Source organism: Choristoneura fumiferana, chromosome 2 (assembly GCF_025370935.1).
Source record: "Choristoneura fumiferana chromosome 2, NRCan_CFum_1, whole genome shotgun sequence".
NCBI classification, from domain to species: domain Eukaryota; kingdom Metazoa; phylum Arthropoda; class Insecta; order Lepidoptera; family Tortricidae; genus Choristoneura; species Choristoneura fumiferana.
The window spans coordinates 16,756,629-16,780,151 of record NC_133473.1 but is presented as its reverse complement, the minus strand read 5'-3'; the positions used below and the strand labels follow the sequence as shown (position 1 = coordinate 16,780,151).

The following is a 23,523-nucleotide window of genomic DNA, read 5'->3' as shown; positions in this document are numbered from 1 at the left end:
ACTTGTGTATTCTTCTTAACACGTTAAGTTTTGATAATCACTTGAACGATTGATTCAAGCGTTACTTTGAAAGAAAGAAAGAAAATGCATTTATTTAACGCCATAAAAACATCACAAACATAACAATAGAATAAAGACAAGACATGCATGACGCTAAATATTAGGGAGGACTTTGCGGAGCTCCATATCAATGGACTACACTAAATTACTTTGCTTCTCTGCTAAAATAAATAGCTTTGCTTTAACGGAGAAGGAAGGTTATTTAGTGTTGTCCATTAAACTTTTAAACTAAACGCCTATAATAAGTAAGTAGGTTGTATCTGCGCTATGCATGAACAGTTCAGGCGAGCTCCCCGTGGCTAGTGCTCAAGTCTACTGTGTTAGTAAATATTCCCTATCGTTAACGAAATAGACTCATTGTTCTTATCAACGTGTACCTACTCCACATTTTGTTGCATCTGCAAAACAGTAACGAGCAATTACTAACTGATTAGGCATTATTAACTCGGTTCCATTTTCTCGCTTCGACAAAGAAATTGCGTTAGTATTTGTCCCGTAATCCATCTGAAAACGGTTCATATTTCTTTGAAACAATTTACAGGTGAATGAAACGGTGTTATATTACAAAGCGCCTAATAGGCCCGTATTGTGCTCGAGTTTTGTGAACATAGTCATGCAGATATTGTAGATTATTTATAGCATTTGTTATCAGATATTTTATTATAATTGAAACTTACAATCCGCTCAAAGTTTAGTTAGCTGAATATAAGATACGTTCAGCATCATTTTCTTTACACAGTTCTCTCAAAGTCCTTCGGATTTGTCTTGATGCCTAATACGTTACAAGTCACGAATTATTGTCGATTCGGTAAAAAGCACTCTTACAAGGTAAGAACTAAGATTTCAAAGAAAACGTAAAGGCGATTAAATAATAAATATACAGGCACTGATACTTTTGTAATGTTTATGATTACTGCAACCACGTGTCTTTGTTTTTGCGCGGTTATAGGGAAGATTCTCTTCATGATAGCGGAAATGGACTTATCTTGATATTCTGTACTGTTATAGGGATTTCTATCGCACCAGTCTAACGCTCTGAGGAAATACTTATATAATTCCTTAAAGGTATAAAAAGGTTCGGCTATTAAACGTAGTTATAAACAGACAGGTTTATCAGATAATATGATGCTATATACTTAGTTCTTGGATGTTTCGTTAATTACATCGATATCTTAATAGGTCAGGTTATTGAATACAATAAATAGCATTGCATTACGTAAAATAAAATTGTATTTCGCGTGGCGTTTAAACATGCCACGTGTTGGTTAATGGCTGCTTAGTCAATATCCGTGCCAGAAATATATACTAGTTCGCCACCCCCGCTTTGCCCGGGTTGATAAGGAAAACTCTACTGAAATATTCTAAGCGCAGTTGTTTGTATTTGAGACGGCCAAACGCCGAAGTTATTTTTATATGAATTTTATTAAAGTTGACTGAACTCTTAAATGTACCTAGTTACCTAATAATTTTATTGTAAACGTGAAATAGAAAATAGAAATAGAAATAATATTTATTCACTTGGACAGCGGTTACAGAGATGTTCGGTTGGTACACATAAAAATGAGTACAAATGACCTGTGTGTACGTGCTGGGTACAAATTAACTGTCAAGCCGTAATTTAACATAAGTACGTTTTATTAAGTATTTTAAGTAAATGTCGGCATGCAGTAACTAATCGGAGATTTGTCGTTGGTTATCGTTAAGCCCAGTTTAGACTTGCAAGAAAAAATATTCAAGTTGCGTTAGCTGACGGCACTTTGACCACATAGAATTAGTTCGCTTTACGGCCTCGCAATGTACGTAATGCAAATTGCAGGATTCTCATTTCAGGTCTAAACTGGACTTTATCGTAATTTAGTGAGCTCACGTTTAAACAATTCTGCTGCCCTGCTCATACCTCTCTGGAGTGGTATATGGGCACGATGACTAAGCGCTGGACCTTAGTCCGTTACATCTTTATAATCCAAGACCACTGGCTGAATACTGTACTGCTGTACCTTAACTTAACGACACCCTGTACTACGTATATAAGTTTTCTGGCAAATTAAATAATTGTATTCTATTCTGCAGTCATCACGATCCAGATTATCCCAATCAAACAACTTTACGTTCCACTATGAATTATAATGTTGTTTTTAGAGCACGGCAGTAGCCACGGGCATTCTCACAGCGTAGTTCCGCCACCGGCCAACGTCCGCCACCTTACCGAGATAGTAAACAGCAATGCCGACATGGCATTAGGACATAATGCTACGGACGAAGAGACCGACGAAATGGTACCGCCTAAGGTGGCGGCGCCCAACAACAATAAGCCTCCTCCTCGCCGCCAAACGACTGATCCCGGCCATATGAACATGAAAGGAGTGTTCCTGCATTTGCTGTCGGATGCATTAGGTGAGTACATAGCATAATGAACAATATATCCGTGCTAGCTATAGCGTAGCAACAGGTTCCAGTATTTAAGGTGCCAAAATCGAGATTCATTCATTTACATTCTTTTATTTCTCCAATATGTTTGTTTACTTACTTAACAATATCCGAAGTCGTAGAAATCAAAAACATCTAGAACATAGGTTCTAGGTAAAAATTATAGAATTTTTAATTCATTTGCTTTTAAGGGAACATTCAACAGGTTATATGAAAGTAAGGGCAGACATTTGTGTGATGAATATGAACGTTAGTCATACCTATTAGAATAATGTATATTTAGGGTAGTTTACCATTCCACGGACTCGCCGCAACTCGGGAACATTCCATCGGTGAATCACGAACCATGTTTTGATAACACGTCTTCTGTTTACGGTATTATCCAAAAATATCTCAGAAATCAAGAACGTATATAAACCTCTTTTTGCATCTGGAGTTTTCCATCTACAGTTAAATGGACAGTATTGAAACTTGGCATTTCTATACGTACCTATAGTTCTTTAGGTTTGTAACAGCTTTGTCTAGAATGCGCATTTTAATCGAGTCATGTCTCGCTTGAGGTCGATAATGTTTTGTTACCTTGACGGAGTCCGTTCGCCTTGACATTGAAAAATACTTTCAATTTAAGATAATTCAACAATTAGTTAAGCTGATATGCCGGGAAAAGGTTAATTAGTTTCACATAAAAACTATGCAATGACAGTTGTGCTAAAAGCACAGAGATATGAAAGTGCCTAAATCCATCATTGTTAGAAACCTTTTCCTTAATAAGTAATTACCCTTGTTTTCCTAATGCACGTGTATTAAAACAGTTTCGGCTGAACAAAGAGGTCGAAATGAATAAAGCGTAGGCGATACATAAGGAAGTATTTTGACTGAGTCATGTTTGCGCGTAACGTTATAAATTATGGAGACCCGTAGCATGACGCCATGAGAGGCTATTGGGAATTGATTCTTGGAAATCTCAACATCGTGAGGAAAATCCTTATGATATGAAATATTTATCTCGGGCTTTCGTTATATTTTTAGGGTTCCGGAGCCAAAATGGCAAAAACGGAACCCTTATAGTTTCGCCATGTCTGTCTGTCTGTCTGTCCGTCCGTCCGCGGCTTTGCTCAGGGACTATCAATGCTATAAAGCTGTAATTTTGTACGGATATATATGTAAACTATGCCGACAAAATGGTACAATAAAAAAATAAAAAAAAATTTTTTTTTGGGTACCTCCCATAGACGTAAAGTGGGGATGATTTTTTTTTTCTCATCCAACTATAGTGTGGGGTATCGTTGGATAGATCTTTTAAATTAAAACCTTTGGATAGGGTTTGCTAAGACAATTTTTCGATTTGGGCCTGTGCGACACGCTCTGGCCGGTTTTTTTTATTCAACCAAATCAACTGTGATCCTGAATGATCAATTCACAGAAAACTATGTAATAAATGATATTTGATATCTATTCAATAGCCTTGCATGCACATATTTTTTTGCATGAGGTCATTCCTAGTACAGTACAGTTTCTTTCTACATTGTCTGCTCCTAATTCCGTGGAAGTTATTTTCATTCACGCGTGTACACGTGAAACGCGAGCTATTCAATGTGAAGTTTGTTGACCCCCAAATTGTATACTTACTTACTAAAAAGGGAATTGTTTATTGTAAACAATAACTTCTACTCTGCATGTTTCGCTTTCATTGTTTCTAAGTATTGTTATGAAAATATAACGGTGTTTAGAATATGGCATGGCATTAGAAACTATTATCGATTTATCACCAAAACTGTTCAAAGGCCTTATTTAATTGAGACCTTGAGATTGTTTACAAATAGAGAATATTTTTAGCTGTTAATTTAATAGTTAATACCGTGCGATCTCTTATTTTCGAAAATTGTATGCTCGTTATCAGTTTTTCGCGTATTTTTAATCAACTTAATCTGATAATTTAATGATATCTTTGTGTCAACATTCTTTGAGACATAAAGCCGTCGGTAGTCATTGACATCATTTCGGCTACTGTCAGACGCTCGTTATTGTGTACATAGTCGTAATAAAATAAAAATACCGTCTGATAATGTATGAGCGCAACCAGATACAATATTTCATGGCCCACTGTACCTACATACATGCGAACTATAGTAACCTCGCTCTACTTTCATGAAAAAAATCTTATCACACGTTCGGGTTTGGTCAATGGCATCGGTGTTTGTAAAAATTTCAAGGTCTAAAATACGGGGGATTAATGCCGCCAAATTACAAAACAAGTTATCTTGTTGATGATTTATTATCTATTCAGTTGATTTTTTAACTGCAATAACAACTTTAATAGTAACCAATGGTACTATCGTGTATTTTGGCTAATTTAAAATACTTACATAGTTTGGTGACTATTGAGAAACATCATCATCATCAGCCTATAGCAGTCCACTGCTGGACATATGTAGGCCTCCCCCAAAGAGCGCCATTGCGCCCTGTCCTCGGCTAGACGCATCCAGCTTCTACCAGCAGCCTTGAGAAACATGGTCGTCCCATTAAAGATGCCAATGGGCGCTCATTTGCAAAGCAATAGGGATGTTGACTGACACCATTAAAAAATCCAGTAAAAAAACTCTTTATTTTAGCCCTGAAAACCAGATTAATTTTCGATTAAGTTTCGGTAGTAAAGCTAGTCAAAAGTCTGGTTTTTTTTTTCAAGTTCAATCACATGATTTTGTCCGTCCGCGGTAGTTATTTCTCTTAAATTAGAGAGACACGATAAAAACAAAGAGATCCCTAAAAGGGATAAGTTCGCCTTTGTACATATATCTCAATGTTTGTCAATTGTGTTTGTTACTTATTTTGTACAATAAAGAGTTTACATACATACAAGTAACTGCTAACAGTAAGTGCGAACAAGTATTACAACCATACAGCATGTATTTTATCAATTATTATTCATTTATTTATTAGACAACTTAAATCTATCATTACAGAACGTGTAGGTATGTACCTTATGCGATAGACAAGTAAATTATAATTACTTACATTAATAATAATTGTTTCACATATATTTAAGTCATATTAAGTGTATACTAATTTTAATGAAGTAAAAACTTTAACTTTGTATGTTTATCGTATGTGTATAGGTAGTCAAAGTCAAAATATCTTTATTCAATTTAGGCTAAAACGAGCACTTATGAATGTCAAAAAAAAATCTACCACCGGTTCGGAAAAACCTCTGTTGAGAAGAATCCGGCAAGAAACTCAACGAGGTATATTTTTTTAAACAGATTTACAATATTATTAAATGATATCTAGTAATTTCTAGGACTACTCAAATATCCTACTACTTTATATCCCGCTAAAATACAAAGTTTTCACGGAACACAGTCGAAATTGCGGGCAACAGTACTTGTACTATTACTTATTCTGTGGCAACAGCTAGTTCACTAATATAGCCGACAAGGAAATTCTGTACCTTTCACGAAGCATTAAATACTTTCAAGTAGACCGCAATAATTCACTAGAAACATTCATACTTATTACGGACTGAATACTTAACCTAGAAATGGCTTCATCACTCTTTTCTTTACTTCAACCACCATCACTGATTCTACGTGTCTTAAATCGTCAGTTTGACTACATTGCCAAATCAATCTAACTAAACCCACGAAGACAGGAACCTACCTACCTATTACCACTACTACTACTACTTATCCATCAGTCAATTTATTGATATAACCCGTAGATAACGTCAGCTACCCGTGCAAACGTGTTCTGGAATTAATGAAGCTTCACGATAACTGACCCAATTTGCGGTCGCGTCAGGCTCAATGAGTCTCATTCATGAGCGAACAAAGCGAAATGCGTTCAGTGTTCAATTGTACGGGATAAAAGGGGTGCCGCATACATTTGCCTCGTGTGACCAAACATATATTTAATATAGGTAACTATAAGAGCCCAGGCACCAATCCGCTTCGGACCAATCCGTGATACTTCATTGATGATGATGATGATTATTATTTTGTTTATTCAGTAAAACTAAATCTACACAGAATTACTGTTGTAAACCAATACACTGTCAAATTCAATTTAAATATCTAAAAAACAGGAAATAAAAACATGAAATAGCTCTTCACTACTTCCATCCATCGCGCATCGCCTCGGAAAACTTCAGTTCAGACGTGCGACAAACTTTTGTCCATTAATGACAGAAACTAACTTACAGACGTCACTGCCCGAATAGTAGGGAAATTACATTGTGAATTGTGATACAGTAAGAGTCTTTCGTACTGCGAGAACGCCTATGGGTTTTGACGAGATTTTTCGGGGATTAACTTCCAGCCTATTTCGGCCACGGTGACTTCGCCTCCGCTATCATTCAACTTTTGCATATGGCTATTGTGGCAAATTTTATTGAAAAACAAGCGACCGCATTGTGGACATGCTAATACATTCATTATCGAAGTGGGACTGCATTAAGGAGCGAAGGTCGAATATAAATACGTATGAGCCCCGTTAATTTAATCTTTTGTGTTAAATTAGATATTGCCTACATCCGCCATCTTCGAATGCTACAAATCGAAATCGCTTAAAACACTTATTCCCGATGTAGTCACGCCTTTGACGCCGTATACTTTAAACGTCGACCGTCATCGGTCATCACCAGTCTACGTACGCCAAGCTGCTGGGCAGAGGTCTTCTTTCAAAATGAGGGCTACCGACGCAGTCCCTATTCGGGCCCAGTGCGGATCGTCAACCGAAATTATTTATTATGTATATTAAATCCTGAAAATCATTACAGGATTGTTCAGTCAAACTAAACCAACCTTCTGCTGAAATAATCCGCATTGATTTTATGACACACAGTGCATGTGTACACCTAACTTTCCGATTGAATGTATCAGACTTCAGTTGACCAAAAGTCAGTTGTAATCGAATTGCCCAATGATGCAGCAATATTCATAATGACCAGACAATGTCATGAATAATGCCCTTATTAAGTAATATTTTTCTAAGGATTTCGTATTTTGTACGGAATATTCCAAGTTTAGGTATATGTTATACCTTAGGCTGCTATTTACTCTTAAACTACTAATAATTCTCAAGAAAACTTAACCGTTATAGTTTTGCTTGTAAGTTTCATATATTTACTACCATCTTGAATTTTTTCAAATTTTTCCACCCACCGGTTTAGATTTGAGAGGGCGGGGAAGCATGATTTTAATAAAAATTTGCACTTTAAAGTTGAATATTTTGCAAACAAATCGCTGAATTGAAAAATCGTGTTATCAAATCCCTAATGATTTTATAAGACCTATCCAACGATACCCCACACTATAAGGTTGGATGAGAAAAAAAAATCACCCCCACTTTACGTCTATGGGAGGTACTCTTAAAAAAATTGTTTGTTATGTATACTATTAGCATGCTTAAAACATGAACCAAGAAGGAATTGCCTTACAACTGTCACAACTCCTATTATATAGAGTTGATTTGTACCCCATTAAATAATACTTTTAATATGCAACCTCAAGTACTTTAACAATTGTCACTGGTTAATTATATTGTTTATTATTGTTCCAGGTTCTTTAATAGTAGTAGCGTCAGCATTAGTAGTATGGCTCACCGAATGGACTTACAGATACTACCTAGATCCTGCGCTTAGTATAGTCCTAGTTTGCTTAATCCTCGTGTCTGTCTGGCCTCTACTCAGGGAATCAGCCCTGATCCTTCTGCAGACAGTTCCCACACATATCCAGGTATGTAATTTTATAGAATAAAATATTGGTCCTCTACATCGGTTCCGTTGACAGAGATCCTGATTAAAATTAACTAATCGCCATGCTTAAACCGCTGAACCGATTTAGATGGAGATTGAGACCCTGGGAAGGACGTAGGATAGTTTTTATCCCGGAAATTGCATAGTTTTCGCGGCATAGCGATAAACGAATTATTCGTTGAGAGCTAGACGCTGGAGTCGATTTTATCTCGATCAATTATTTTTAAGTAATTTTTGTAAAGAAAAACACTGCAATTTTTTTACTGAGAGGTATTTTTGCATTTTCATCCTACTATATACGTGTGGTGTCGGGTTAGAATTACACCTCTCCATTTCTTCCGTGGATGTCGTAAGAGGCGACTGAGGATATAGGTTAAGGTATACCGTAGGCGACAGGCTAGCAACCTGTCACTATTGTACCGTTTTTGTCAAACTTAAAACCTAAAATTGCTAAAAGTGGCTCCGAAGCGGTAACGTTTCGAGTGCTCTGCCTACCCCATTTGGGAATACAGGCGTGATGATTGCGCGTGTGTGTGTGTGTGTGTGTATATACATATATCGTAAGTACCTTTCAAGTGACTTCGATCACTGGAAGTGGGTAAAATTTGACTTGCAACATTTAAAGAGAACTTGCATTGCAAGTTAATTGCACGCTTGTAAAAAAGTCGTCATCAATAGACTATTCAAGTGTCAGTTAGTGGCTAATACTAACGGCATTAAGTGTGCGATGTACGCGTTTCAATTTCGACCCATCTTCGCCTATCAGCGTGGAATATCCTGCACCTATAGATCCACAGAGCGCTGCCTGCGCTCGTTATCTTATCAAAATCGTGTGGAGTATTTGCACGACATCAATATTAACTCGTTATATTGTTGCTTGATAAAATTGGAAAATAGAGGCTTTAGGTATTTGTAAACGGCCTTTAAATTAGAAGAGTTTTCGTTAACCTCTACATATTTTTATATGTAAATTCTAAAAATGTGGTGAGTTAAGGAAAAATGTAGACCTTGGTAAATAAAAATCGATGGGGTTGGAAAAATTAACTTACGAAAAAAATAACCGACCATGATACAACGAGATAATTCGAGGGCAGAGAAGACTAATTAGATCAAAACAAAACTCAAATACTAATCTAACACGTGTTATCTACTCAAGTGCTTTTATCAGAATTAATGTGTTAGTCAAAATTGATGGATTCTAGACCTCGAACTAGACTCTAGAACCGTTATGTTTTTAATTCTGTTCATTAAATAAAGTATGAGATTATTGAAAACTAATTTGGTTAGAATAAGGAGAGACACCAGATGCGCCCTATTCGCTCCGGGCGGCAGATCTTTGCGAGGCCTTTGGTCAAGGATCTTTCATCATATCAGCCGTAGTACATCCACTGATAGTGGCTGATATGATGAAACAGTGTACCATCAGCCAAATTAGTGGTCTATCAATTTTTAAACAAGATCCTATCAACTGAATATGTCGCCAAAGTTGAACTTTCAAGTTGACAGACGCGTCTATTGGCATTATTGTTTTATGACATGCAAACGACTATCAACTTAAAGGTGGTAGACCACATATTTGGCTGATGGTACCAGTGTTGGACATAGGCCTCCCCCATAGCACTCTCGTTGCTTCGGCTGAAAGCGGCCTGTATCCACCGTGAACCTGCGGCTTTAACTAGGTCATCCATCCATCTCGTTGGTGGACGTCCACGATCTCCATTCGAGAAACTTTTCGGCCCCAACGGCCATCTGTTCTCCGTTCTATCTGCCCTGCCGATTGCCACTTTAACTCGCTATTCGTATGGGCAAGTATTGCCTATCAGTGGCACGGAGTGCCACACAACCCGGGGACTGAGTGAAACATGAATTAAGTATGACTTTGGATGCAACTCTTCGGAGTTAGCGTTCACAAGCTTTGCCATTTTTGTCACACCTGAATCCACCATCTGAATTCCACACACAATAAATGATTATGATTATGATAGCAACCCGGTGGGAAACGTGTTGTTATGACGCCACTACTGCTGCTTGCAGATCGGCATTTATTATCAACCACGTGTGTGTATCAACATCAACCAAGGAGCTTTGTCCCTTTCTCTAAGCTTTTACCTTATCACAATTTAATCAATCACAATGTACCCAGCCATATGTAGCCCATATACCAAAATCAATATTCGTACTAAACGGAACTTTACTCAGTATGATCAAGGTTCAGTTTGGTTAAGATATTTATTTTAGATACGGGCCTAAGTAGTGATGATGTACAATATAAAGTTCGATTACATGTTAACATTGTTTGTTTGTTCAGGTGGACGCCATACAGCGACGGCTCCTAGAAAAAGTCGACGGGGTGTTGGCTGTCCACGAGTTCCACGTGTGGCAGTTGGCCGGTGACAGGATCATCGCCAGTGCTCATATACGGTGAGTTAAATAAAAAAAAACTGTTGTAGCCTAGTGGTGTACTGTGCAGCACGCTGGACTGCATGGACGCCCTGTAAAGACACCGCTTATTTCTGAAAATAATAAAAAGATACGAGTTCCGTGGTGTAAAGCACATATTAACTGGACACTGCGGCAGTGGTCTGACATTCTCTGGAGCGATGAAAGCAAGTTTATGCTTTTTGGTAGTGACGGTATAAAGTGGGTTCGTCATCCTGAAGGCACTCGATATGACCCCAAATACCAACTTCCCACAATAAAGCATGGATGGGGTTCTGTTACGGTATGGGGTGCTTTTCCCGCAAAAGGAATGGGTCCTCTTCACATAATCGAAGGTATACTGGACAAAAAATTATACCTAGATATCCTCCAGAACATAATGCTTCTATACACACAATTCCTTAGTCGTGGTTACATTTTCCAGCAGGATAAGGATCCAAAACACAAAGCTAAACGTGTACAAGAGTGGTTTAAGCGGCGTCGCGTGTCTGATGGACCGGCCAAGTGCCTGACCTTAACATTATAGAATCGTTATGGGAAGAGCTGGGGAGACGTTTAAAAGGAAAATAGCTACTAACGCAAGCCAAAAATTTGTTCAACTTCAGGAGGAATAAAATAATATCCCTCAGTCAACACTTAACGCTCTTATTGACTCCATGCCATCGTTGTAAAGCTGTAATCGAAGAAAAATGCTTACCTACTATATGTAATGTTAACTTCCATAACGTTAAATGTCGGTCATTTAAAAAAATTGTTTTGGCTACTACTTGTTGTTCATAATTATTTCATAGAAAACTCATTAGATGGCGCAATGTACCTGTTAGCGAATATACGAGTATATGCTACAAGATAACAAATATCGGTTACTCCAAAATAGTTTAGGTGAAAAAACATAAAGGTGATATATCTTTGGCCGGTACTGTAGCATAAATACCAGAAATTATGCTAATAAGCTACTGATATGTTATCACAATTGAACGAAATGCATAGAACCTTCTGTGGAACCTTGTGGAGAACAGAGCCTAAATAGCCAAATTTTTTTTTAGTCACGTTCCGAAAACAATTTCTGGCCAAAGGAAGAATTGAGTATATAGCTGCGAAAAAGCGAAAAGTAGCGTCAAATCAAAACTAATGCCACACCTAAGTGGTGTGCTAAGGTCATAGTGTAGTTGAAACTATCTATTAGCACCGACCATTTCATTTTACTTCTAGAGACCATTGATCAACGAATAATCTATTCCACCAACGATCGATTGGTGTGGTAGAACCCTCAAAGGACGCACACATGATTATCCCTCTCGCCTTCGGCTCGGGTGGCAATTGCCTACTTATTAAACTACTATACAATTATGTGAAGTTGCTTCTCTTGGGGATCGGTTCTTCTTTGTGAATATCTTCAGATTACTAGTCGAAAAAAAATAGGTTACACTTTCAAATTATTAGGTTTTGATTTGATTGCAGCTATTATTGGCTGCAGTGTGTATGAAATTCGTTGTGAGTAAATTCTAAAATAAATTACTTTTGGCCACATTCCAATCCAGAATCGTCTTTGTCTGAAATCATGTCAACGGCCCGATTATTTATTTTGACTCTTTCGCAGACGACTTTACGTGGATTTGTTTAGCTTAGATGAAAATCATAAGATTACGAGTTACTTAAGTCAGCTTACGATAACCACAAGCGAAATTGCTTGTGAAAGTATTAAATTAAAAAACGGCCAAGAGCGTGTCGGACACCCCAAAAATAGGGTTCCGTAGCCAGCCATTACGAAAAAAAACAAGTAATTAAACTACTAATAATTCTCAAGCAATCTTAGCCGTTATAATTTTCCTTGTAAATATGATATACTTACTACCATCCTGAATATTTTTATATGGGGCGCTCGATTTTAATGAAAATTTGCACTTAACAGTTGAATATTTCGCAAACGGATCACTAAATCGAAAAATCGTCTTGAAAACCCCCCCAATGGTTTTTAAATACCTATCCAACGATACCCCACACACTATATAGTCGTACACACTACTAGTCGAGAAAAAAACACCCCCACTTTACGTCTATTGGAGGTACCCTATAATATTTTTTATTTTTTTTATTTTACCACTGTAGGCGTGACTGATATGTATATTCATGCCAAATTACAGCTTCCTAGTAGAGGGCAGTCCCGTAAAGTCGGACGGCACCTATCGCCGGACAGTCGTAATATTTCAATACATTGTAATGGGTCCTATCTAATATTTGATGAAATAAGTGCAAGGGAGTCCGCCGTATCTAGTTCACTACGGAACTCTAAAAACCTCTCAAACCTTTAAGAATCTATTTACAATAAGTTTTTAATGTCTTCCTTGGGCAATTTTTAGTTTGTCATTGTTATATTTATCCCACTAATATATAAATGCGAAAGTTTGTTTATTTGTTTGTTACGTCAACACGTCTAAACCGCTCAACCGATTTAAATGAAATCTTGTATACGGATAGTTTGCATCCTGGGGAAGGACATAGGATAGTTTTTATCCCGGAAAATGCCATAGTTCCCGCGGGATTATGAAAACCGAATTCTACGCGGGCGGAGTCGCGGGTAACGGCTAGTTGTTCAATAGTTCCACAATGTAGAAGGCATCTATTGTCACTTATTGAGTTCTCATATTGCCACAGAGAACAATGTCTCTAAAACAATTAGTGTTGTTAAAGACCTATTGGAAAACGAATAAACAATAATCCTTGAAGGACGATTAAATCCATATTTTTTTTACATAAATAAACTTATATGACACCGTGTTTTATCGTTTCTGTAAACATAATCCAATTGTATATCATAAATTTAAATAGCACCGTCTGCAGTTGCAATAACAAAGAATGACAAATTTCTCTTTGTTTAAATCTGCATGAGACTCCTGGGTATCATAATATCTCAATATGCAAAGCAAACAGCTTGACAACCGGAACTAAATCGTGACGAGACGTATTTTGTACAATTACAAAACTCAATGACACTTAGTCGCCATATATTCGTTGACATTGACCATGGTTGCAACGGATAAATAAATATGACTTAGAAAAATGCATACGTACACACACACACACACACACACACACACACACACACACACATTAAAGAAAAGTACTACATAATTTGTTATTTTGTTTTTTTTCAGGTGTAGAAATCTGTCAGAGTACATGAAGATAGCTGAGAAGGTGAAAGAATTCTTTCACAATGAAGGTATCCACTCCACCACCATACAGCCAGAGTTCGTTGAGATACCTTTAAATGGAAATGAGGTAAATATAATTCCACTATATAAATTATTTATAGCATAAACTTTTCCAAAAATTGGATTTATGTCAACAAAACTTACAGTAAAATTCAACTTCAATTATACCGAAAGCGAACTAATAATTGCATTTTTACATTTGGTACTTAAGGTATAGTTTGTTAGAATATAAAAATCTGTTTAAGGTATGCACCGTGAAAAATGAAACAGGCACTTGGAATAAAAACTGTGGGTCACGTTTCAGTTGGTATGATAGTACAGTCACCAGCACCAATATCTGACACAATAAAGCGTGCATAAATATCTGATACGACTGTTTCTAAGGCCGGTAGGACGTGTCAGATATTTTTGCACGCTCCGCCGTAGCAGATATTATGCAGGTACATTCGGGAGAGAGTGGTGAATTCAAATTAATTAAACTGTTATTTTATATTAGGTAATCAGCGGCATTGCGGCAGAGGCGCCGTGCGCGCTGCATTGTCCTCCCAACGATCTATGCCACAACGCGACTTGTTGTGGACCGAACCAACAGGTCAGTTCAACTATTACCCAACAGGGCCCAGCATAAGAAGCTTTGTTTTATAATGCAAGTGCAACAGAATTTATGGCGAGGCAATTGAGATTGCGAATACCGTCCGTTCATTATTAAAATACCTGCGTATGACATAAAGATTTACAGCCTTATTCATAAAAAGTTAGAGCCTCCTTGAAGGTTCCTTGAAGGCCCGATGCTAAAAAACGTGATTCATAAACGTGTGTTAGCGCTAATCAGTCGATCAAGGCTCTGCTAAAGTTAGAGGAGCGTAGACCCTCCTTTATCTCCCTGCTAAGTCACAAAATGGCCGCCACAAGTTTGAACAGCTGACTTTGACAAGAGCAAAAAACCACACCGAAGATATTTTTAGTGAAGGGTGAAGTTACGCAAAGATTAAAAAAAAAAGGTAAAATTATTTTCAGGAATTTGTATTTAAAAATCCTCTAAAATTACTGCTACTTTACTAAAAATAAATATGAGAAAAATAAAATTAGGATGATTAACATAATTACGGCTTTTTGCACTTAAACATAAACATGCGGATCGGAAATGGCGGGAAAACAAACATCTAGCTTTTTTTCCTGCTAATTTGCTGTCACTGCTGTCAATTTTTTTTTAAATTATCGATGAGGCCATTTTTTGTCTTTGATTTGTCAAGATTGCCAACATAACGCGTCTAATCCGTCTATCAGCAGCTCAACAACTAGCAGACTGCTAGCAATCGTTTATGAATCATACTTCTTGACAACCGTCTAACAAGCTTAATCAGTCTGCTAAGTAACAGACCGATCAAACCTCAATTAAGGATTTTTTATGAATAAGGCTGTTAGAATATAGTATTAGATGACCAATTAAAAAAGCGGATATATTAGCGTGCATTGGAGCGAAGTAGATAGACGAGACCATTTAACTCAATGTATTAGAATACTTTTTTTTTCTTGAAATGTCTTCAATTGGTTTTTTAAGTTATTTGGTCTCGTCTGAGTTACTTCAGGGCCTAAATAGTCTAACGTTAGTTATTAATTAACTACACGTATCCAAAATATACAGAATTGGTCAACGAAGCAAGGTTTATGGACCAAGTGTCTCGGTTATATACGAGTATCATTTATATTGAAACATAATTATCATTCTAGTTGTTCACGTGGCCAAATAAGTTTCCTTAATTTGCTGGTGGTGGCTCACATTTTACTTTTCTATGCCTCTCTATTTCATCATTATTTCTGCTAATTAAAAATAATCATTAACAAGAAGCTTAATTCATTCCTTATTTTTTATCCTGACTTGTTTTATTTTTAGTTGTTTTTTTTTTTTACTTAGCACTATTTGTTTACTTTCGATTCCAGTTTTTCAGTTTAGAGACGATAAGGGTTCGATAATTTGTTTTCAAGGAGATGCGATCTTTGAAATGGGAGTTGCTGGTCAAGTCGCCATTGCCGAGCTTGCTGCCCGACCAAATCACGGGGGTCAAGATTTTATAACGAATTTACCCGATTTTTATACAAATGTTGTTCCAAAGATTAAAATTATGAATGATACTATGTTATTGCGCCAAATTTAGATTTGTGTTCAATGCTATGTAAAATAGAATGAAATTAAAAAAATTGTAAAATTTTATTGTAATCAATCTGGTTTTTAATTCAAACTTTAGTAACTAAATGAACCCGTAGATTCTTGGTGGTTGTTTTTATTTACTAATTTCGTACAACAGGGATCCGTAACCATTACAGTCTTCCAACCTAAGTGATACAAGCTGAGGCCATGCACGATTTAAAACTCAATTTCCCTGATTGGACTAACTCATAGGTACTCAAAGAGGGGCAATTCATGGAGTACAGTTATCAGATCGATATCACTGCACTTTTTATGGAGAATCGCTTATAGACTTGACCTTTAGAAAATTACCCCATATATTATGCTATGGAAATTGTCCAATCGATGGTCGTTAAAGGACTGCAGGTTGTGAAATACACTACGTAACAACCGAGTTAACCATAACGAGTGAAATTTCATATTGACTATTCACGAAGCGATTCGCTAACATGAAGTACGTATATAAACAGTGTTTTAATCACACTATCGCACGTACCTTGTTGATCATATCTTAAACATCATTCATCTTTGTATTAATTGCTCTTGGCGCTTCTATAACAAGTAGTTCCTGCAATTCATTGTAGCTATTATTTTTGTATGTTGAATTTTCATTAGACGTTTGAAAATGGCTTTTTTGTTTCTGGATACTTTTATTTTAGGCTCCTATTAGTGATACATGTCACTAGATAGGTTGGTTGTCCATTAGTTCTAATAGAGAAGGAAAGTATACATCAATTATTCCTAATATTACCTACATTATCCTAAATGAAGTTCGCCTTACAAAAACTTACCGAAATATGGAATACACATATTGCCATTTTCAAACAGCAAATCATGCCAATTGTCATTGTAATGTAAGCTAAGCTATCATTGCTAGTAACGCGCCACGTGCAATCTCTGCAACTTGTTTCACGTTGCAGGAGCGAACAACGCCATCTCCCGCCGTGACGCCGTACCTATGCAGGCAAAGGAACATGGGATCGCGGACAGAGTCCATGAATTCAAACATGGCGGCCGGCGCGCAGAGCGCCTCTGCTCGGCACTTAGACGCTTTGGAGTGCGGGTGAGTGTTGTTAAATAAACGATATAAATGTGAGATTGTTGACTCGTTTAGTAAAGTTAAGAACTCTCGAAAAATTAAATAAATAACGGGACAATTTACACAGTTTCACTTAGTCCCAACATAAGGAATGCTTGTACAGTCAGCAGCAGAAGTTAATGCGCGGTTGTGGTGTTTAAAACAATCTAAACATAGGTACTCTCTTATTACCGTGGCCGTAGAGTCGTGTGTAGATCATTTTTAAACACCTGCACTTCTGTTCACACTGTACTGTACTAGGCATCGACACCGGATAAACATACTTATATTCAGTTAAGTAGATGCACGTAACGTACTTAAACATTGAGGACATAATTAGCATTACAAGCTGCTGATAAGAATACGCTTTGAAGCTCTTAACCATTTTCCAGGCATAGTGCATTATATCGACCACATAAATGTACACAAATGTTCGACCTTGCTAAATTTACAATATGGTAAAAAAACAATTGAAGTCGTTATTTTTTTTAATCCCGCAGCTAAACAATGTAAAACTATGATTAGTGTATCTAAATTGGCGGGGCTGGGAAATGGTTAAAATAAAACTATACGATGTCAACTACAGATTATATTCATCAGTTCATAGGAACATACAACACTAAGGAAAAATTTGGCAGATTGTTGAGTATAAAATTGTCCTGTGTACAAGCCATTAAGGTTTCACTCCATGACCTTGAAAACAACAATGTTCTCTACTCATTCGTCACGGCACGGCATTTTTCAGCTAGTAATATTGTAATGTTTTTTCTTCCCAGTTCCCTTCTCCCGACTCCCACGGTCCAAGATGGCAGACTGGCTGTCTGACAGCCGCTCCAAATCGCTGCGATTTCCTAAATTCACTGTGAATTACGAACTGCGAGTGACTGTAGACCGCCACGGTCCAACCATTGTGCTAAACACCAAGATACTGTCTTTACATCAGATCGAAGACTAACTTATTTATAAAAATTAGAACTAAGAAGATACGTTGGTCAGTTTTTGGACCGTTTGAATTCAGACTTTGTTTTGTAAGGTTTCGGAACTGACGATAATTAATTCACATTCTCTTCCACAGTAAAGTATAAATTCGAAATTATTTTGAATTCGAACTTGCGGATTTCTAACATACATAATTATACTAGGAACTTGTGTTTTAATATTTTAATGAAAATATTGATGTTTATCACTTTGTCCGAGCATCTTTATTCAACATTGAATAGACCGGTTTGAGTCATCAATCTGTTTTTTGAGAAATTAAAACTTTAATTCAAACACCAAATGTAGTTCAGCTTATACGGGGATTTAAAGTGCAGTGCGTGAATATTTAAAAGCCAACCATTCAAAAATTAAACATTTGTTATTTGGAATTGACATTTCTTTCTTTCGGAAACCACGATCCTTTCAAATTCCAGCGCACTGTACAACTGCTGAGTGCACATGTAATATCTTGTAAAGTTAATTCTGAGACACCATTGATTGATAGACAATTGTTGATTGTCTTAGGTGCAAGTGTCATTTGGCCATTTTGTCGTCACTGTCGTAAGTAGTAGTATGGTTAGGTCTAAGAACGAAAATGGAAAAGTTGCGTGAAATCAAGCGAAAAGGCTTATCTTCCAAATATACTTTATAGGTTTCTTAATAATCATTACATCGGATCTACAATCTTCATGATAGTTTTAATCGATTTATTGGAATAATCGGCCATTTCATGTTATATTGAAATGATAGATTATATTAGATGAATTTTCGAATTGTTGGTTTAAAGTATTTTAATTTAATTTGTTCTTAGCTATACCATTTTGTATTCTTTATTTTAAATCACGTGGTATTGTATCACATTACCTAAACAAGTATTTTTAATGCTGCTGGTTAAATGTGGTGGAACGTTATAATAAAACAATTAAAATCATTTTTTATCATGTTAGCTATTATTACGAGGCTGAAACTATTCACTATTCGTTGTATTAAAGTTTAATTAAGAAAATTTTAATAAATTACAAACTTACATAATTAATTTATTTGTAATTTTTAGATCTGTCATGTTTAAACACAGCTATTTAAAAAACTCGACATTTGGTGTAAAATTATCGTTGGCGGTATAACAAAGGTATCAAATGTATTATGATTTTGTCCTTGAATAGGTTTTATCTTAACATTTTGTAACTGAATTAATATTAATGTATTACAATTTCTGAGGGTTCCGTTCCGATATTTTCTTTGTAATAGTTACTTTTTTTAAACAACAATTTATGCTTTGGTCTAAAACTGTCTAGCCCTGAACATATTGCAAAATATAAACGTATTTACAACCAGACCCTTCTGGCAAATGCTAACTTTCTCTGGCAGTTTCCAAGTAGATCGCTCTTTTTGTCTGTCAATACATATCTTATCTGCAAGAATTGTGACATTGCCTTACGAATTTTAAATTTATTTTTGGCTACCTAATTACAGCCTGTAACTACATGGAAAATGTAAATAATTATGGTCTGTTTTTTAATCCGAGATACTAAAATGACGTTTTATGTGACCAGTCTTTTGCGTCTCATAAATGATGTGCCGCAACCGGTTATCACCGAAAGATTTCGTAGGTACCTATGTTATATGTATAAAATATTAAGATATGAACGGATCCGTGAAGTACTAACATATAGGGCACTTAGGACATTCTAGAAAAGGTAAAATGGGTCTGATAAAAATGCGACCGTTTTGGAGATATTTCTACTTTTTATAGATGTTGATATTTAAGTTTCAATTTCATTCTAAGTACGATCCCCCTCAATGCTTTCCATAAAAACACACATACCATAACACGAGAAAACGCACTGAACACATCCGATCACAATACGAAAGTAACGAATGTCGAATACGAAAAACATGAATGACGTTGTGTGATATCTAGCCCTATACTACGAAATGCAAAACTCGAACTTCGTATGTTGCCATCCCGCTGACGCTTATCTCATTTCATACGCGAGTGAAAGGGACGGTGCGATACGAACTTCGTTTTTCCAGTTTTATAGTAGCCCCTCTTGTGTTATGATTTTTTACGTTGGCACTAAGTGATGAACACTGTATTCTTACCTGTGGTTAAATATTTATATTTTCAAAATAGAAAATAGAATATTAAATGCTTTAATGTTATTTTTGTTATAATAAAATATACGTTTTACCGATTATTTACAATTATATCGGAAACCGAAATCATAGAGCAGCACTGTTCGTTTTATGCTGGCCACATTATTTTTACATTTGACATTTCAGACTGTCATTTTAGTATGTAGGGTTTCACAAATAGACCAAAAGGTAACAAATTTGAGGAACAATTCCCAAATTTTGCAATGGAACCCAATAAACAAGGTCGTTGACCTGTTTTCTACGGGTATGACGCCTTTCTCCTTATCATAATCAGGCGTGGTAATTCTTGAAGATTGTTTTTTCTTACAACTTTGTAAAGGAACAACAATGTAAGTATCTACCTAATCCCTGTAATTTCATATTGACCAAGAAAGACTTACTGAAACAAAACAACTTAATTCTTATCAGAAACGGAGGCATCTTAACTAAACTATCAGTTGTAACTTGTAATCGCTATTGTAAGCATCTATGATAAAATTAGTTTTTTATATTTAAAAAAAAAGCAGTAAAAGTTTTTTGTTGCATACCATGTAGTTACTTCTTTGTATTTTTCAAACATGATGGTTTTTACTGACGTGCATAATGAATGAATTTGGAACGTGAAATGTTCTAATGACCTTGGGTTTTCGCGGGATTTATCTTTATCTGACTTTAAGATATCAAATCTCTACCCCGAGGACGTTTTTATATTTCGCCGACTGTAGGTACATTTAGTTTTATAATAGCCTTAAAATAAATAGTAAAAGCAATATGGTGTTTCCTATATTCGTAACTAGTTCAATATACTTTGACCATAAAATAGCGACAAATCTACATAGAAAAATAGCTCTGTAATATTGAGAGTAGCAAAAGACGTTCAATGTATATTTACATCCATTCTTAGAAAACAGTATCGTTTTTATTTGTATTATTTCAGTAATTAATGATTATCTATGGTATGTACTATTTGTTAAACCCATTATTAACGTTTTTTTTTTTCAATCTAATTGTCTGAAAATAATTATTATTAGATGATAATTGCGTTTAATCTATATCTGCGCATTTTTAGGAACAGTTCGAGCATAATTTGAACTTTGGTTTATCTAATAACTCAACATAATATAAAAACTGTTTCTTAAACTTAAAAAATGTGATCATATTTCCTAGTTTTAAGCGTAGAAGCGTCAGTGTGTCGCCAAACATTTAGATTAATTACTTTAGGTGAGAAATGAACGGGTTAACATATGCAATAATTCTTTTAGATATAAAAAAGTAAAACATTTTAGTTCAAATAAATAGAGGTTTGCCACACTTTTCAATCCGAAATCACGTAGGTTTAAGATATGCTTATTTTATTATTTTGTAGAGAGAATTACTTGGACTAGGGAACAGCACGAGTAAAAAAGTCCAATGTATGGCATTTATAAATACAAATTAATATCAACTAACAACAACCCCAAACATCTTACAAAGATGTAACTTAACTTATTTGGGGCCTTTATGCGATTAAGTTTCTTGCGGCGCATTCTTCTTGGCAATGATGGTCTTTCCGAAAGCGCTGGTAGTTTAAAAAATGTCGTGTAAACGTGCCCATTGCGGCCTTTTTACTGAATAAATGATTTGAATTTGGAATTTGAAAATTTGAATCATATTCATTGTACCCAGTCGAGCATAGTTCTGTCACTGAACCTGAAATTTGAGCTGTGTTGCTGTTGCTGGACAAATTCGTGCTGTTACAGTGGGGCATTTATTTATGTAACAATTATATTGATACATCCAAATACACTAGATGTAGATTAAATTATGATCTTATGCAGATTCATAGAATAACAGTGACTTATTCGAAAAATTCGAACGGAACTTGGGCTTTTTTTTTAAAGATCCGAGACATTGTGATGACTTCTTTTTAGTGATAAAAACAGATGTCAAGGGTAAAAAGGGTTAAGTATTGAATTAACCATAACCGCCTTTAAATTATTGCCTTGCATATGTTTATTGTTTTAGATTTTATTAAGTTTAAAATTATGTAGACATATTAATTGTAAAACAGGACATTTCATGACTGTTCGTTCGTTATTTAAGCTAGAGTCACACTTTGTAACGTTTTTAATAAACCCATTATTTATCATTGGTTAACATTAAAGCAAGTGGGACCCTCGCTTAAGACGGATACCATTACGGACTGTCGCTGCTCAAATCATATTCTATTTATTGTATTTATGTACAAATCATAGGTTATTCAGGCACAGCCGTTAAGTGATACCGAGGCCAGTTTGATAACATTTTGTTACTACGTCAAAGCCATGGACCACCCTATGATTAGGTCTGTGTCAATGTGGCGCTTCACGGGTTAAAAAAACAATTAACTTCGGTCTCATCATTAAAATGCCATCAGAGGTTGATCACATAGTTATGACTTCCACTTTAGCGCTCAGTCGAATGGATTTATTATCAAAAAATATATCCTCACTGCTGTAACACAATCAACCGTGTATCAGCCAACAAAACTGGCATCGAGCATCGAGCTACCTAATTGTGACTGTTGTGGCTTTAAAATGGAGATAAATAATAAGATAGTCTTGTAACTCAGTCTGTGTCCAATCCCTTCAGATCTACCTATTGAGTATTAATCTGTCATCTCCCAGGATAACAGGATCAAAGGAATTTGGGCACAAATTTGTGCCTCTGGGAGAGGACAGGTTAAGGGAAGCAAAACTACTGTCGAAATCTCAAGGCTTTACAAACTAGATGACGTCAAACAGGCCTTTAAAGCCGGCCACACACGCTAGGTTATAACCGATGGTTATGCGCCTGCACAGTTCATTTAAATATCAATTTGCATATTTCAAATTTTGCTTGCGCAGGCAAGGGATCATGTCGTATACACGTTCAGTTATGCCTGCACAAATTAACTGTGCAGGCATAACCATCGGTTATAACCCAGCGTGTGTGGCCGGCTTAAAGATTTAATTAAATAAATTGTTTGCTTGTGATGTTGACAATGATTTGAATGTTAGAGGAATATGTGGAATTTTCACAGTTAATAAAAATATGTATTAAAACGCATGTTTTATTTTATAAAAGTTCTGCTCCTTATATAGTGAAATTCGTGCAACATGTGGTCACATCAATCCATACAAATACACTAACATCAAGTTAAATATATCTAATATTAACACAGTTTTTATCCTTTGAAACTAACTTTGTGCTAATTAATCAAGTCAAATAAGAGATTGTTATTTGATTAGAACAA

The 23,523-nt window shown here is 36.0% G+C and overlaps 1 protein-coding gene across 4 annotated transcripts in view; it reads left to right on the top strand.

The window, feature by feature from the left end:
• The window catches only part of ZnT63C (solute carrier family 30 member 1), a 42,360-nt gene extending 19,028 nt beyond the window's left edge, over nt 1-23,332 (top strand). For 2 of the 4 annotated variants that reach the window (XM_074110857.1, XM_074110852.1), the window contains 7 exons: nt 2,200-2,454; nt 8,044-8,219; nt 10,548-10,660; nt 13,834-13,957; nt 14,387-14,482; nt 16,999-17,141; nt 17,933-23,332. In XM_074110857.1, the coding sequence (XP_073966958.1) occupies nt 2,200-2,454; nt 8,044-8,219; nt 10,548-10,660; nt 13,834-13,957; nt 14,387-14,482; nt 16,999-17,141; nt 17,933-17,981 (956 nt within the window). In that variant the 3' untranslated portion in view covers nt 17,982-23,332. The other 2 variants (XM_074110863.1, XM_074110869.1) reach the window with 2 other exon arrangements.
• Nucleotides 23,333-23,523: the final 191 nt, after the last annotated feature.